Source organism: Pseudophryne corroboree, chromosome 6 (genome assembly GCF_028390025.1).
Source record: "Pseudophryne corroboree isolate aPseCor3 chromosome 6, aPseCor3.hap2, whole genome shotgun sequence".
In the NCBI taxonomy this organism is placed as follows: Eukaryota; Metazoa; Chordata; class Amphibia; order Anura; family Myobatrachidae; genus Pseudophryne; species Pseudophryne corroboree.
The window spans coordinates 489561594-489579690 of NC_086449.1; the positions used below are offsets into that span (position 1 = coordinate 489561594).

At 42.7% G+C, this 18097-nt stretch overlaps 1 protein-coding gene across 2 annotated transcripts in view; it reads left to right on the forward strand.

The window, feature by feature from the left end:
• Positions 1-18097, forward strand: part of PDZRN4 (PDZ domain containing ring finger 4) — a 334033-nt gene that overhangs the window by 311311 nt on the left and 4625 nt on the right. For both annotated transcript variants that reach the window (XM_063927315.1, XM_063927316.1), the window contains exons 6-7: positions 6793-6894; positions 17511-17627. In XM_063927315.1, coding sequence (XP_063783385.1) covers positions 6793-6894; positions 17511-17627 — 219 coding nt within the window. The remainder of the gene's footprint in view (positions 1-6792; positions 6895-17510; positions 17628-18097) is intronic.

An 18097-nucleotide genomic window follows, 5' to 3' on the forward strand; every position in this document is an offset into this window, starting at 1 on the left:
TGACATGTGCTAGGTCGACAGGTCTAAAGGTCGACTTGAGGATATTTTTTTTTTTTGGTGTCGTTTTCTTTGTAGAGTGACCGGGATCCCAAATTAGTGCACCGCGTCCCCTCGCATGGCTCGCTTCGCTCGCCATGCTTCGGGCATGGTGCCTTCGCTCGGCTACCGCTTCGCTCGGCACACTTTATCGTTCCAATCGTAGTCCACGTGGATCGTTAAGTATGAAAAAATTCAAAAAAAGAAAAAAAATGTGAAAAACTCATGTCGACCTTTAGACATGTCGACCTAGAAACCCTGTCGACCTTCCATCCATGTCGACCTAGTGACTGTCGACCTATAGTGGTCGACCTAAACATTGTCGACCTAGACACTGTCGATCTTCAGACCGGATCCCATTACCACCGCCTCCCACTATATTCGGGAGGTGTCCTCTGAGGCAGGTGTAATGGCGGCCAAGGCATCTACTAAGTATATACTGGCTCACCGAATTCTGTGGTTGAGGTCCTGGAAGGTGGACCTGGACTCCAAAAAGATCTTGGAGGTGCTCCCTTTTAAGAGATACATCCTATTTGGGGAGGATCTGAACAAGATTGTGACAGACTTGGCAACTGCTAAGACAGCATTTCTCCCAAGTACTAATCCTTCTGCTCCGAGTACCACTTTTCGTTCCTTTCGACCTCCAGGGAAAGCAAAAGGTCAGGCATACCCGAGACAGGATCGTGCTTCCAAAACCACTAAACCCAAACCTAAACAATCCTGGGCCGCCAGTCAGCCTGCTTCCAAACAAGATAAGCCTGCTGCATGACACGGCGGGCCTGCCCCTGGGGGATCCCAGGGTGGGAGGCTGACTTCTGCAGTTCACCCAGGCCTGGTTAAAGACCACATTAGATGCCTGGGTGCGGGAAGTTGTCTCTCCTGGGTACACAGTCTCTTTCAAGCGACGTCCCCCTCGCCAGTTTTGCAAGACGGCTATCCCTTCAGATCCGTTGAAAGCGCAAGTTCTACACCTGGTTGTGCGATCCCTCCTGGACACGAGAGTGGTAGTGCTGGTACCTCTTTCCCAGAGAGGCAGGGGATACTATTTGACCCTGTTTCTAGTCCCAAAACCCAATGGGTCCTTCTGGCCTATAATCAACCTCAAATCACTGAACAAATTCGTGAGAGTGTCCAAGTTCCGTATGGAAATGCTGCGCTCGATTGTACTGGCTATGGAACCCGGAGATTATATGGTATCCCTGAACATACAGGATGCTTACCTGCATATACCTATTGCCATATCGCATCAACAATATCTGCAGTTTGCTTTGGCAACCTACAATATCAATTCCGGACTCTGCCGTTTGGATTGGCCATGGCCCCTCGGATCTTCACCAAGTTCATGGCTGTGATGACGGCCATTCTCCGCCGTCAGAGAATCAGGATCCTGCCGTATCTGGACGACTTGCTGATCCTGGCGAACTCCCAAGATGTTCTTCTCAGTCATCTGGAACTGATGGTCCAATTCCTACAAGCCCACGGGTGGCTCATCAGCTGGAAAAAGTCTTCGCTGGTCCCTGCTCAGAGCATGGTGCACCTGGGGGGCACTGCTGGATACACACAACCAAAGATTGTTTCTATCTCCAGAGAGAGTCCTGAAACTTCAGGACAGGATCAGATACTTCCTCTCTCGCCCAAGAGTGTCGATACACTTGGTGATGCAAGTACTAGGCCTCATGGTGTCTGCTTTTGACATGATAGAGTATGCTCAAATTAATTTCGCCCTCTTCAGAGGTTAATCCTTTCCAAGTGGGATGGCTGACCTCACTGGATCAGGTCCCAAATAATCTCCTTGACTCTGGAGGTTCATCTGTCACTGAGCTGGTGACTCCAGGACCAACAGTTGAGCAGAGGCCATACCTTCTGGATCCCAAACTGGGTACTACTGACTACGGGGTTGGGGTACGGTGCTAGAGCAGCACTCTCTCCAGGGTCGGTGGACCAAGGAGGAATCTCTCCTCCCGATAAACATTCTGGAATTGCGGGCAGTGTTCAATGCTTTGACTCTTGCCCTGCCTCTGGTACAAACAAGCCCGTTCAAGTACAATCAGACAACGCCACCACGGTGGCATACATAAATCATCAAGGCGGCACTTGAAGCCGCATGGCAATGATGGAAGTGTCAAAAATCCTTCGTTGGGCGGAACGCCATCTGCGAGCAATATCGTCAGTGTTAATTTCCGGAGTCCTCAACTGGGAAGCAGATTTTCTCAGTCATCAGGGCGTACACGCCAGAGAGTGGAGTCTTCATCTGGAAGTCTTTCAATTTCTAGTGGACAAGTGGGGCCTACCAGATATAGACCTGATGGCGTCTCGACACAATCACAGGTTCCGGTATTCAAATCAAGGACAAGGGATCCTAAGGCAGTGTTTGTGGACGCACTGGCAGTTCCATGGAACTTTCAGGTGCAATACATATTCCCTCCAGTGTTACTCCTGGCCAGGGTACTATGGAAGTACAAGCAAGAAGGATGAATACTACTTCTAGTTGCTCCAGCGTGGCCCAGGCAGCATTGGTTCTCAGACATGCAGGGTCTATCAATCGAGCATCCTCTTCTACTTCCTCAATGCCAAGACCTCCTCGTTCAGGGCCCTTATGTCTACCCAGACATGGCCAGACTGACTTTGACGGCGTGGCTCTTGAAGCTTCACTCCTGAGGGCCAAAGGATTCTCCAAGGCTGTTGTCCAAACTATGTTGATGGCTTACAAACTGGATTTTGCCCGGAATTATTACAGAGTCTGGAATTCTTACTTCACCTGGTGTGCTGCTAAGAATTATGATGCATACAATTTCAGAACTTCCAGACTTTTGGCTTTTTCGGCAACAAGGCCTAGACTTAGGCCTTCATCTGGCCTCCCTCAAGGTGCATATTTCTGCCTTGTCGGTGTGGTTTCAGAAGAAGATTGTGTCTATTCCTGACATTCATACTTTCACTTAAGGCATTTTACAGATTCAGCCTCCCTATGTCCCTCCTGTGGCTCCATAGGATCTGTCTGTTGTCTTGAATGCCCTACAAGAGTCTCCATTTGAACCTCTTGAGTCTGTGGACTTTAAATAACTTACGCTTAAGGTCGTGTTTCTGCTGGATATTGCCTCTGCTAGGAGGGTGTCAGACTTCGGAGCTTTGTCCTGCTGTCCGCCTTTTCTGATTTTTAACCGTGACCGGGCAGTTCTTTGAACTCGCCCTGGTTATTTGCCTAGGGTGGTGTCATCTTTTCACCTTAACCAAGAGATCGTGGTTCCGGATTATATATCTTCTGGTTTGTCCTCCAAAGAGCGGTCTGTGGATGTGGTACAGGCTCTCCGTATTTACGTAGAGAGGATTGCCTCTCTCAGGAGGTCCGATACCTTTCTTGTACTTTTTGGTTTTCACAAACTTGGCTGGCCCGTGAATAAGCAAACCTTGTTCAGATGAATTAGAATGGTGATTGCACAAGCCTATGCGCAGGCTGGTCTCCCAGCTCCTGCTGCTATCAAAGCCCATTCTACTTGGTCTGTTGAACCTTCTTGGGCGGCCCGCCGAGACGCGTCCGCTGAACAATTGTGCAAGGTGGCTACGTGGTCTTCAGTGAACACGTTCATTAGGTTCTATGCCTTTGATACTTCTGCCTCCCAGGATGCTTCCTTTGGACGCCGGGTTCTTGTGCCCGCTACGGTGCGTCCCCTCCCAGAAGGAACTGCTTTAGGACATCCCTAATTTATTCCCTGTGGAACACAGTGTACCTCGTTGCAGAAAAGGAGATTTATGGTAGACTTACCATAGTTAAATCTCTTTCTGCGAGGTACACTGGGTTCCACAGGGCGCCCACCCTGACGCACTTAGCGTCTTTGGGTTTGTATGGCATTAGCCGCTGGTCCCTTCTCCTGTTGTGAGAATGTGGTTCTATGTGACTAACATCTACCATCTCTCTTACCTGCTAATGCATTGGACTGGTTAACAAAACTGAGCTCCAGTGTCCAGAGGCAGGGTTATGGAGGAGGCAGTGCAGTGCATCCTGGGAACAGTCAAAGCTTTAGCCTGTTGGTGCCTCTGGAACAAGATCCAACTCTACACCCCAATGTATTACCTGTGGAACCCAGTGTACCTCGCAGAAAGAGATTTAACTATGGTAAGTCTACCATAAATCTCCTTTTGACCTGTTGACCTAGAACATGTCACCCTAGAGATCCTGTCAACTTAGAAACCCTGAAGAAAAGGAATTACAGAAGACTCTTGTGTGGGTGCACTCTTGTTTTTAAATTGTTAGTATGAAAATATTAAAACATAACTTTTATTATCTCATAATTGCTAGAAAAAGATCCACACTTTTATAATCCACTACAATTAATTAAACAAACTATATTGTTACCCATGTAGATCACCAATATCTATGAGAGGTGTCACCTCTATTTGATGGGTCTATTGGGAATTTTTATCTCACAAAAAATTGGAAATGTTCTGGTTAGTCTATGTTATTAGACTTCAGGAGGGATGTAGACACTCAGGCTCTACACCCTGATCCTATCCCACCAGCACAAGCTCAGCTTGTATTAATATGACCTCCAAGGGTCATTGATCCGAAGTATTATCAGGAGTATAGAAACCCTGTCGACCTAGTTACTGTCGACCAATAGTGGTTGACCTAGACACTGTCGACCTAGTTACTGTCAACCTAGAGACCGGAGATACCCCACAAACGAGGAAGCACGTTTATCATACTGCCTCATTGTTTATAGCACTGTCTGAGGCTGTAATTCAGGGCACTCAAATACATATGACATTTTGTTTGCCAAATGGTAACTGTTATTCCTGGTTTATTTTCAATCTGAATAAAAACAACAGTGAGTATTCTAAGTTAAAAACTATCAGAAGCAAAAAAAAAAAAAAAAACACAGGATAATCCAGTGATTGTCACAATACATAGAAATGGTAGTGCATACTGGGGAGATCTGCAGAGTCTTAATATAGGGGCAGAAGATCTATCAGGTCCAGGGGTGGAGAATAAGACCTCCTAATAATAGATTCTGGATAGCGGAAGTCTTGAAATAGCTTATTTTTCAGCCTCTTCTTTCAAGTAAATCATGAGGCTCTGTAGCTCAGGCTGATAAACAGTAATTATTTCACACCAAGAAGGCCAGACTCAAATGTAACTCAATAAACTTAATCTGAGACTTTAGGATCCTAAACCATAATTTACTATTAGTCCAAGTCTAAATCTACTCTTTTGCAAGTGTGGAGCCCACTAGTCTGATCTGTGCTGTACTAATCCTTTTAAAGAGTGAAGATGTGGGCAAGTGGAGAAGTTGCTCATAGCAACCAGTTTATACATATCATGTTATACAATGTGCTTGAGAAACAGTAGCTATAAGTTGATTGGCTGCTATGGGTAATGCTCCGCTTGTCCATTTTTTAGAAGTAATAACTTTAAATAGCATAGAATAGCATAGAAACCTATCACAATATGTAAGATATTAGTTGAATCTTGTGTAAGTACTTATGACTTCTGGTTATTTTCTGTTTTCTGTGTTTCTGTTTTATTCCACTCACGCTCTATAGATCCACAAAATATATTTGCTGTTTGCATTTCTGGATGATCACTGTGTACCCAAACTCCTGAAACTTTTTATTCTATTTAAAGTAATAGTTAGATTATTTTCTATAGTTAGTTACCTATACCAGTAGCACTGTTTGTTTGTGAGTTGTGAGCGTTCACTGTAAAGTGCTAACAGAAAGGATACTTAAGTGACAGAAGAGCTTTGAAATGAACTTACAAGAAATTGGTTGTAATTATGAAAAACTATGCCTGTAGAGGAGTTTTGTTCACCCAAAGAGAACATTTTTTTAACTAATCTCCTGGGACGGTCATTATTATAATTGGGTCTCTTCATTGCACAGAGCAATGATATTTCATCATGTAGATGGTTGATTCACAGAGCTCCTCAGTCCATGAATCATGACGCTGATGATGTTCTACTTACAGAACTATTTAAAAGCTGTGGGAACATACATCTCTTCTATTACCCATTCATAAAATAAAAATATAGCTAAATTTAAAGTCAGTATCATTAATTAAGGTGTTTTATGACTTTAATGTTAGTTATTTGTACAGTTGGCAGCGTTAATATCACAGTCATCTAATTAAATTTGTTTGATTTACATTGTGTAGCTTGTTATACAGTATGTTGTAATACTTGTAATACAGCCAAAGCAAGGTACAGTACAAGAGTGAATTGCTTGTTTATATATATTATATATTGCTCTGTATTTAAATAGTTTTATCGGATTTTAGAATGATAAAGCTGAGTTGCAATCAACATTGTCTTTTAAGTATTGCCTCATGAGAGATAATAGTGTAGCTCTCTAATTGGCTCTGTGCAAGCCTGCATTGTGACTGATCTTAGCTGTAGCGCTGCTGTTCTTCCTACCACCAGCACTATTATCTCAGAGTGACACTTCCATTACTCTGAACGGAGAAAGATGAACGTCACCTGTCAGAGGCTGGTTAATTGTGTTGCTAGATGTATGTTACTGGGGCACAGCTTGGACATTTATGAACATAACTGCTTCCTCTGATGCTCGCATCCTTCAGCGATCAATACTGTTCTTATAGTAAGCTCGTAATTGAGTGAAGGCATTTACCACTGAGAGTTGACGATGAGCCCTCTGTGAGTCTGGATGTCCAATCACTTCCTAGAAATGAACAGATACTAGCCTTTATTGTTTGCTAATTTGTGAAAATAGAAACTAATTTTCAGGTTTCATTTGCTTTTCTAGATTAATGGGCAAGATATCCAGAACAGAGAGGAGGCTGTGGCGTTACTTTCCAGTGATGAATGCAGGAAGATTGTTCTGCTGGTTGCAAGGCTGGATTTACCGGTTAGTAGAGATATATTGCTAAATACAATAAGGCAATGTTTAAAGTTCTCTGTTAAAATGATTACTTACTGTGTGTTGACCTTTATTGTTTGAGTGTTGTGGAAATGATGCTCTTTTGAAGTTTCAAAATCCATCATTCAGTGAAAATAACAGCTGTGGTTCTAGCAACAACATATCAACTCATTGTTAGCAATAAAGCAGAATAAAAATACATTTACACTAAAAATTATCAGGTCGCAATAGGAAAAGACTGCAACACTTTAGAAGCTGAACATGTTTGATCTGCATGTTCATCTTTTCATTTAGTTGCTAAGTAGCACAATATAATACTAAACATAAGAATAAGATATATAAACTTTGTTATGCAGGAAATAAAGGGGACATGAATAGGATGAATGTGGGTCAGGAAAGGGAGACCATCATTTAAAGAAAACCCTTGTACAGTATAGCAAAAACACTTGTTACCCTTAGACAATACAACACTAAACAATATTAACAGTTGTGGCACATTATATCTAGAATAAATAAGCTGTTGTAGAGCAAGTGTATTTCATGTTCAGGAGCAGAGGCAAATTTAGACCTCATGGGGCCCTATGCAAGATACGGATTTGGGGTACCCTGGTCAGTGTATGGAGCCCCATATTCTCTCGGTCAGTATATGTGTATGCAGCTGCCCCGTCCACCCTGGGTCAGAGTATGAAGCTGCGGACCCCCGTGTCAGTGTATTAGTATGCAGCCACACCTGCCCTTCCCATGATCTCTGTAATCTGTAGCCCATAGGCTACAGCGACTAACATCATCTTCAGATGGTTTTAGCTTCCGGAGCCAAACTCATTGATTTATAGTCAATTTAGATGTGTTAGCTCTGGGATGTAGTTATGTGACCGGTGGTCTCCTGACGGCCGGTCACATTACCTCCTCCTATGTCCCTCCTTTTCACAATCCCGATGGTCAGCATGCCAACCAACAGGGACTATTCCCACTCGTGTCCACGACACCCATAGAGTGGGAATAGAAACCGTAGTGACCACAGGTCACCACCGAGGCCGCAGTTTGGTGAGTGCAGCGAGCCCCAAGGGGCTTCTCACACTCGAGTATCCCCCCCGCGTATTCCGATGCCGTGAACCCGGCAGTGGTATGGTAACACGATACACACCTTTTAGCTATATACAGTAGTTGATAGCTGGTTTAGTTAAGCTAACTTTTCAGATTCAATAACCCGGTAGGTGATTGATGAGTAAATGTATACCTGCACATATTGTGCCGGTATCACTCTCCCGCTTCACCGCTTTAATGCCATACCGAACCCAAACCAAAGTAATATTATGAATCACCTATGTCAATAACTAAGCTGTAGTACATGCTTTTATTCAGATATTCTATAGACCCTCTACACATTTGCAGGCATACTTCATACCAGTGGCGTCACATGCTGGGTGCGGGGGGTGCGGCCTGCACACGGGTGTCACCCTCGGAATGAGTGACACCAAAGTGTCGGATCTACTGCAGTGACAGGAGCTGAGTGCTGCAGTGTGATATTCACCGGCAGCACTCAGCTCCTGTCACACATGAAGAGCCGGCACTGCAGTCAGCCTGGTCTCCGGTGGCAGCCAGCCCCCCCCCCCCCCGGAGTGAAGAAATGGAGACCCCAATGAGGCCACGCTCCCTTTTTTGTTAGGCCATGCCCCCTTTTCAGATTGCCAGGTGGGAGGTGAGTAGTCCAGAGTGCACACTGGGTGTCACCACACCTGGTGATGCCTCTGCGTCATACTCCCTGAGCTTATCTGGCTTTTAATGTAGCAAGCTTATTATTTTGATTTACAAAGGACAAGTTTACCAATTGAATAAAGTTACCCACATACTGTACAGTGATATATACAGTAATGTGCAAAAGTTTTAGGCAGGTGTGAACTAAATGCTGCAAAGTAAGAATGCTTTAAAAAATAGACGTGTTAATAGTTTTTTTTTCCAAATAACCCTTTAACTTGAGAACAGCATCACTTCTTCTAGGTACACTTGCACACAGTGTTTGGGGCATAATATGGTGCTAGGGGCATTACTGTTGGTGTTAGGGGCATAATATGGTATAAGGTAGTATTTCCCTGCAAGACTACATCCATTTCAGCAAGGCCACGCCTATTTTCTGCTAGACCATGCCCCCTTTCCCAAGGCATGCACGTTTTTTTCACCCCCCATAACTGGGGGAATCCACAAATTTTTGTGTTCGCACTGGGAGCGAAATTGGCTAGAAACAGCTCTGTACATGAGGCAACAGAAGGGTTTGCGCAAGCCTACATTCATAGAAGATCTGTGGTTAGTTCTCCAAGATGTTTGGAACAACCTCCTTGCCAAGTTCCCTCAAAAACTGTGCAAGTGTACCTAGAAGAACTGATGCTGATTTGAAGGCAAAGGATTATTGAAATATTGATTTGATTTAGATATATCCTTGTGTTCATTCACTTGGCATTGTGTTAATTGATACAAATAAACTATAAATACCCCTTTCACACAGAAACTGAAATTACCGGGTGAAGCAGTTCTACTCTGTAATTTCATGAAAAACACGGGTCCTTTTTCTGTGTGAAAGGGTCTACCCGGGTTGAAATTCCTGGGACTTCATCCCTAGAATTTACCAGGGTTTGAGACTTGGGAAGTTCGACCCGGATTGACCCTTTCACACAGACAAAATACCCGTGTTGATCTGCAAATTACCGGGCCGAAATTCTAGACTTGGTAATTTGCTTCTCTGTGTGAAAAGGTGGGGCACTGAAATGCCGGGTAATTGCTGGGCTTTCTGTTTTTGAAAGCATTTTACATTACAGCATATTTTTCATGCCCACCTAAAACTTTTGCACAGCATATATATATATATATATTTATTTATATATATATTTATAAATATACATAGATCTATCTATCTATCTATCTATCTATCTATCTATCTATCTATCTATCTATCTATCGATCTCTCTCTCTCTCTCTATATATATATATATATATATATATATATGATGAGACGCAGTAAAGTAAAACTTTCAAAAGAATATTCAGTCTCTTGAGTGCCGCCTACTGTATATAGGAATTCTATATATATATATATATATATATATATATATATATACATGCTGTGTATATGTCTCAGCCTAATGCTGATAACAATGGAGCCAAAATTCATTGCATATTCAAAAATGTGATTGAATGGTGTAATTGTTAGTGTGCATATGCTACTGTATTTATTGTCCTAATATGACAATATGGCAAACAGGTCCCAAGCAAGTCAGGAGATATCCAGTTTGTTTTCCCTTGTGAGTATGGCCAACTTGAATACTGATACATATGGCCAATTTCAGGTGGCACAGGTGCTCAGGCCCATCAGTAGTATAAGCTTCTGTGTGTTCAGCATAATTTATGTTTTTTTTAATTTGGAAATAGGATCTTAATTCTTTTAATGTTTGAATTGGTTATACACAGAATGATGATCCTTGAAGCACTGCAAGATTTATATTACTAAAGAAACTAATAATTGCATGGAATGCCATCTGTCAATATCTCGACAGCGGCATCCCACCCGCCAGAATGCTGGCAGCGGGACGAGTCCTAAGACTCCCCTTGCGGGCTCACTGCACTCACCACGCTGTTGGCATGGTGGCTCGTTACACTTGCCACGCGATCTATTCCCACTCTATGGGTGTCGTGAACACCCATAGAGTGGAAATAGCCCTGGTGCGCTGGGATTCTGGTCGGCGGCATTGTCGTCTGTTGGGATTTCGGCATTTTAACTGCATCCCATTTAAAATATATGCCCATTTATTGTGTAAAAAATCTATAAGGTTTTTACAATTTCAAACCCTGTCTATGTTTACTAGACGCGCTCTGCAGAAGAGTGAGTTTATGTTACATCAGGGGAACATGAAGAATTTGTAGAGGGCTGTTTCCAAATGTTGATTTTTGGAACAAATCCAAATAAATACAAGCTGCATTAAGAAATAACAATATAAAATACAAAGTGCATTCTCTAGACTGCAATATAATAGAGAGCATTCTTATACAGAAAGCATTCTAGTGACCGACAAATAATACAGAGATCATTCTACTGAGCATTATATAATACAGAGAGCATGTGTTCCTCATCTGCATGTTTCCTCGTGGTTTCCTCATCTTGACACTACCTCTTATCTCATTTGCCCCATGTCTCCCTCCTGTCTACTCTCTCCTTTTCCCCTTGCTTTTGAATATTATTATTATTATTATTTTGGCTCTGCTTTGCCTCTGTCTACATAACGTTCTCTCATCATTCTGACTACACTTTAGCATGCTTGCCACTTACTTTCTCTTACAAACAGGGTTTTTTCACTTCCCTTTCTGCATCCCTTCACTACATCCTCCAAATACAGTGTCTACTCTATACCAGCCAACCCTAACATGAGGAGGTGAGGGACAAATGCCGGTGTCATCAGATCATTAAAATACACAGAGTAAGGAAACTGTAAATCTTAACAGATACTTGAAATTGATGACACTATTATAAGATAAGATACCAAAAAGATTAAAAATCAAAAGCAAGAGGGTTGCAGTTATAAAATAGATCATATAGGTTTGGCAAATTTAGCTATTAAAACAAATGTCGAAGAAAGCTGACAAATCCTTTAGTATAATGTAGTAATGCAATTGGTAACAATGTAACTATATGAAGGCAGCAGACTCAATGAGCCTGACATTAAGATATATTTTTCTCAATGTCCACTATAAAAATATGAGCAATTAAGTTTTTTTTATGTTAGTGTTTGACAAGGATAGGAAAATCTGAAATTTGGATGAAAACTGTCTTCGAAAATACCAGTTTTGATTAAAAATGCCATTTGAAGTGATGATTTTGATAAAACATGGAAATAGAATGTGCTCTTGGGATAAAGCATAGAAATGGAGTATGCACTGCTCTTGAGATAAAGCATAGAAATACAGTGTGCACTGCTCTTGGGATAAAGCATAGAAATAGAGTGTGCACTGCTCTTGGGGTAAAGCATAGAAATAGAGTGTGCACTGCTCTTGGGGTTAAGCATAGAAATAGAGTATGCACTGCTCTTGCGGTAAAGCATAGAAATAGAGTGTGCACAGCTCTTGTGGTAAAGCATAGAAATAGAGTGTGCACAGCTCTTGTGGTAAAGCATAGAAATAGAGTATGCACTGCTGTTGGGATAAAGCATAGAAATAGAGTGTGCACTGCTCTTGGGATAAAGCATAGAAATAAAGTGTGCACTGCTCTTGGGATAAAGCATAGAAATAGAGTGTGCACTGCTCTTGGGATAAAGCATAGAACTAGAGTGTGCACTGCTCTTGGGATAAAGCATAGAACTAGAGTGTGCACTGCTCTTGGGATAAAGCATAGAAATAGAGTGTGCACTGCTCTTGGGATAAAGCAAAGCAATAGAGTGTGCACTGCTCTTGGGGCAAAGCAATAGAGTGTGCACTGCTCTTGGGATAAAGCATAGAACTAGAGTGTGCACTGCTCTTGGGGTAAAGCATAGAAATCGAGTGTGCACTGCTCTTGGGATAAAGCATAGAACTGGAGTGTGCACTGGTCTTGGGATAAAGCATAGAACTAGAGTGTGCACTGCTCTTGGGGTAAAGCATAGAAATCGAGTGTGCACTGCTCTTGGGATAAAGCATAGAAATAGAGTGTGCACTGCTCTTGGGATAAAGCAAAGCAATAGAGTGTGCACTGCTGTTGGGGTAAGGCATAGAAATAGAGTGTGCACTGCTCTTGGGATAAAGCATGGAAATAGAGTGTGCACTGCTCTTGGGATAAAGCATGGAAATAGAGTGTGCACTGCTCTTGGGGTAAAGCATAGACATAGAGTGTGCACTGCTCTTGGGATAAAGCATAGACATAGAGTGTGCACTGCTCTTGGGATAAAGCATAGAAATAGAGTGTACACTGCTCTTGCGGTAAAGCATAGAAATAGAGTGTGCACTGCTCTTGGGATAAAGCATAGAAATAGAGTGTGCACTGCTCTTGGGATAAAGCATAGAACTAGAGTGTGCACTGCTCTTGGGATAAAGCATAGAAATAGAGTGTGCACTGCTCTTGGGATAAAGCATAGAACTAGAGTGTGCACTGCTCTTGGGATAAAGCATAGAACTAGAGTGTGCACTGCTCTTGGGGTAAAGCATAGAAATCGAGTGTGCACTGCTCTTGGGATAAAGTATATAAAAAGAGTGTGCACTGCTCTTGGGATAAAGCAAAGCAATAGAGTGTGCACTGCTGTTGGGGTAAGGCATAGAACTAGAGTGTGCACTGCTCTTGGGGTAAAGCATAGAAATAGAGTGTGCACTGCTCTTGGGGTAAAGCAAAGAAATAGAGTGTGCACTGCTCTTGGAATAAAGCATGGAAATAGAGTGTGCACTGCACTTGGGGTAAAGCATAGAAATCGTGTGTGCACTGCTCTTGGGATAAAGCATGGAAATAGAGTGTGCACTGCTCTTGGGATAAAGCATAGAAATAGAGAGTGCACTGCTCTTGGGTAAAGCATAGAAATAGAGTGTGCACTGCTCTTGGGATAAAGCATAGAACTAGAGTGTGCACTGCTCTTGGGATAAAGCATAGAAATAGAGTGTGCACTGCTCTTGGGATAAAGCATAGAACTGGAGTGTGCACTGCTCTTGGGATAAAGCATAGAACTAGAGTGTGCACTGCTCTTGGGGTAAAGCATAGAAATCGAGTGTGCACTGCTCTTGGGATAAAGCATAGAACTGGAGTGTGCACTGCTCTTGGGATAAAGCATAGAACTAGAGTGTGCACTGCTCTTGGGGTAAAGCATAGAAATCGAGTGTGCACTGCTCTTGGGATAAAGCATAGAAATAGAGTGTGCACTGCTCTTGGGATAAAGCAAAGCAATAGAGTGTGCACTGCTGTTGGGGTAAGGCATAGAACTAGAGTGTGCACTGCTCTTGGGATAAAGCATGGAAATAGAGTGTGCACTGCTCTTGGGGTAAAGCATAGAACTAGAGTGTGCACTGTACTTGGGGTAAAGCATAGAAATCGTGTGTGCACTGCTCTTGGGATAAAGCATGGGAATAGAGTGTGCACTGCTCTTGGGGTAAAGCATAGAACTAGAGTGTGCACTGCTCTTGGGATAAAGCATAGAACTAGAGTGTGCCCTGCTCTTGGGGTAAAGCATAGAAATAAAGTGTGCACTGCTCTTGGGATAAAGCATAGAAATAGAGTCTGCACTGCACTTGGGGTAAAGCATAGAAATCGTGTGTGCACTGCTCTTGGGATAAAGCATGGAAATAGAGTGTGCACTGCTCTCGGGTTAAAGCATAGAACTAGAGTGTGCACTGCTCTTGGGATGAAGCATAGAACTAGAGTGTGCACTGCTCTTGGGGTAAAGCATAGAAATCGAGTGTGCACTGCTCTTGGGATAAAGCATAGAAATAGAGTGTGCACTGCTCTTGGGATAAAGCAAAGCAATAGAGTGTGCACTGCTGTTGGGGTAAGGCATAGAACTAGAGTGTGCACTGCTCTTGGGGTAAAGCATAGAAATAGAGTGTGCACTGCTCTTGGGGTAAAGCATAGAAATAGAGTGTGCACTGCTCTTGAGGTAAAGCATAGAAATAGAGTGTGCACTGCTCTTGGGATAAAACATGGAAATAGAGTGTGCACTGCTCTTGGGGTAAAGCATAGAACTAGAGTGTGCACTGCTCTTGGGGTAAATCATAGAAACAGAGTGTGCACTGCTCTTGGGATAAAGCATAGAACTAGAGTGTGCACTGCACTTGGGGTAAAGCATAGAAATCGTGTGTGCACTGCTCTTGGGATAAAGCATGGAAATAGAGTGTGCACTGCTCTTGGGATAAAGCATAGAAATAGAGTGTGCACTGCTCTTGGGATAAAGCATAGAAATAGAGTGTGCACTGCTCTTGGGATAAAGCATAGAACTAGAGTGTGCACTGCTCTTGGGGTAAAGCATAGAAGTAGAGTGTGCACTGCTCTTGGGATAAAGCATAGAAATAGAGTGTGCACTGCTCTTGGGATAAAGCAAAGCAATAGAGTGTGCACTGCTATTGGGGTAAGGCATAGAACTAGAGTGTGCACTGCTCTTGGGGTAAAGCATAGACATAGGGTGTGCACTGCTCTTGGGGTAAAGCATAGAAATAGAGTGTGCACTGCTCTTGGGATAAAGCATGGAAAAAGAGTGTGCACTGCTCTTGGGGTAAAGCATAGAACTAGAGTGTGCACTGCTCTTGGGGTAAATCATAGAAACAGAGTGTGCACTGCTCTTGTGATAAAGCATAGAACTAGAGTGTGCACTGCACTAGGGGTAAAGCATAGAAATCGTGTGTGCACTGCTCTTGGGATAAAGCATGGAAATAGAGTGTGCACTGCTCTTGGGGTAAAGCATAGAACTAGAGTGTGCACTGCTCTTGGGATAAAGCATTGAACTAGAGTGTGCACTGCTCTTGGGGTAAAGCATAGAAATAAAGTGTGCACTGCTCTCGGGATAAAGCATAGCAATAGAGTGTGCGCTGCTCTTGATATAAAGCATAGAAACAGAGTGTGCGCTGCTCTTGGGAATAAGCATAGAAATAGTGTGCACTGCTCTTGGGATAAAGCATAGAACTAGAGTGTGCACTGCTCTTGGGATAAAGCATAGAAAGAAATAGAGTGTGCACTGCTCTTGGGATAAAGCATAGAACTAGAGTGTGCACTGCTTTTGGGATAAAGCATAGAACTAGAGTGTGCACTGCTCTTGGGGTAAAGCATAGAACTAGAGTGTGCACTGCTCTTGGGGTAAAGCATAGAAATCGAGTGTGCACTGCTCTTGGGATAAAGCATAGAAATAGAGTGTGGCACTGCTCATGGGATTAAGCAAAGCAATGGAGTGTGCACTGCTGTTGGGGTAAGGCATAGAACTAGAGTGTGCACTGCTCTTGGGGTAAAGCATAGAAATAGAGTGCGCACTGCTCTTGGGATAAAGCATAGAACTAGAGTGTGCACTGCTCTTGGGGTAAAGCATAGAAATAAAGTGTGCACTGCTCTTGGGATAAAGCATAGAAATAGAGTGTGCGCTGCTCTTGGTATAAAGCATAGAAATAAAGTGTGCACTGCTCTTGGGATAAAGCATAGAAATAGAGTGTGCACTGCTCTTGGGGTAAAGCATAGAAATAAAGTGTGCACTGCTCTTGGGATAAAGCATAGAAATAGAGTGTGCGCTGCTCTTGGGATAAAGCATAGAAATAGAGTGTGCGCTGCTCTTGGTATAAAGCATAGAAATAGAGTGTGCGCTGCTCTTGGGATAAAGCATAGAAATAGAGTGTGCGCTGCTCTTGGGATAAAGCATAGAAATTGAGTGTGCACTGCTCTTGGGATAAAGCATAGAACTAGAGTGTGCACTGCTCTTGGGGTAAAGCATAGAAATAGAGTGTGCACTGCTCTTGGGGTAAAGCATAGAAATCGTGTGTGCACTGCTCTTGGGATAAAGCATGGAAATAGAGTGTGCACTGCTCTTGGGGTAAAGCATAGAACTAGAGTGTGCACTGCTCTTGGGGTAAAGCATAGAAATAAAGTGTGCACTGCTCTTGGGATAAAGCATAGAAATAGAGTGTGCGCTGCTCTTGGTATAAAGCATAGAAATAAAGTGTGCACTGCTCTTGGGATAAAGCATAGAAATAGAGTGTGCACTGCTCTTGGGGTAAAGCATAGAAATAAAGTGTGCACTGCTCTTGGGATAAAGCATAGAAATAGAGTGTGCGCTGCTCTTGGGATAAAGCATAGAAATAGAGTGTGCGCTGCTCTTGGTATAAAGCATAGAAATAGAGTGTGCGCTGCTCTTGGGGTAAAGCATAGACATAGAGTGTGCGCTGCTCTTGGGATAAAGCATAGAACTAGAGTGTGCACTGCTCTTGGGATAAAGCCTAGAAATAGAGTGTGCACTGCTCTTGGGGTAAAGCATAGAACTAGAGTGTGTACTGTATTTATTAGTTCTCTTTGCATTGCAAGTTGGATTTTCCTGGTGCACAGTTATTTACTCTTTCTTACTTTATACCCAGCTCAGAATCAGGCTCAATATCCAACATTAAAAATGATATAAAAATCCTAAACATCTCTCTCTTCTGAGGTACAGCACCATCTTTAAAGTTTCTGTACAATATATATGCGCCGGTTTTAAATTATCTACTGATTCCAGGCCAGACTTATTTCTGGTATTGAAATCATTCATAATTTTCCAGCACAATTAGCTTTGAAGTGAAAATATAAAATAGTGGTGAATATGAGTAGTTTTATCTATCGCAACATCCTGCCCTCCATCTGACACCAGCAAACACGCTGCTCAGCACATACTCATTTACAACTGTTTATTGCTACTTATGTCTTTTTCATAATGTTAGGGGAGTTTGCAAATTATCAACAAATTAGTTTTATTGTTTACGTGTAGGATGAAAGGCATTGGTAATGAATATGTTATCATTCTTATTTTGGTGTAAAGCAAAGTATAAAAAGCTTGTATTTCAAAAGAATCATTATGATGAAAGGAATGGCCAGGCTTTACTATTAGGGCACACACCATATTACCATGTGTTAGTACTAATGTGATGTTCTAATGTATTCTTTACAGCTGGATGAAGGCTGGCTCGATGATGAAAGGAATGAATTCTTGGAAGAGTTGAACATGCAAATGCTAGAAGAACAACAACATGAAACAACACAATATACAGCTAATGAAGTGCAACAGGTATAAATGATTAAACACCCAATGTAGCAAACAGACAGATATGTGTCCTCCTCATACATTTTCCCATTTTGCTTTATTTGGCACAAAATGCTGAACATGGCTAAAAGGGATGGGTATAAGTGACTGGCACTTGGGATCCTTCCGGTCACCATACTGGCGTCGGGATCCCGGGAAATAGAATGCAGCAGGGTGGGAGGGGGGCGAGTGCAAAGAAGCTCCTTGCAGACTCACTGTTGCCGACTCAGTGGTGGGATGTAGGTGTCAGTATTGTGACCGGTGGTCAGGAAACTGCAAGTCACATAACTACATACCGGCTAAGATGCTCCACCACGATTAGTGATTGGATGGATTCACATTTTCTTTTGCTGCAAAATAATTTGCATAAAGTAGCAGATTAAAGTAGCGTATCTCAAGAACAATCACAAGGCGTGGCTAAATAGCAGATTAAATTGCATGGCTAATTTGACCAT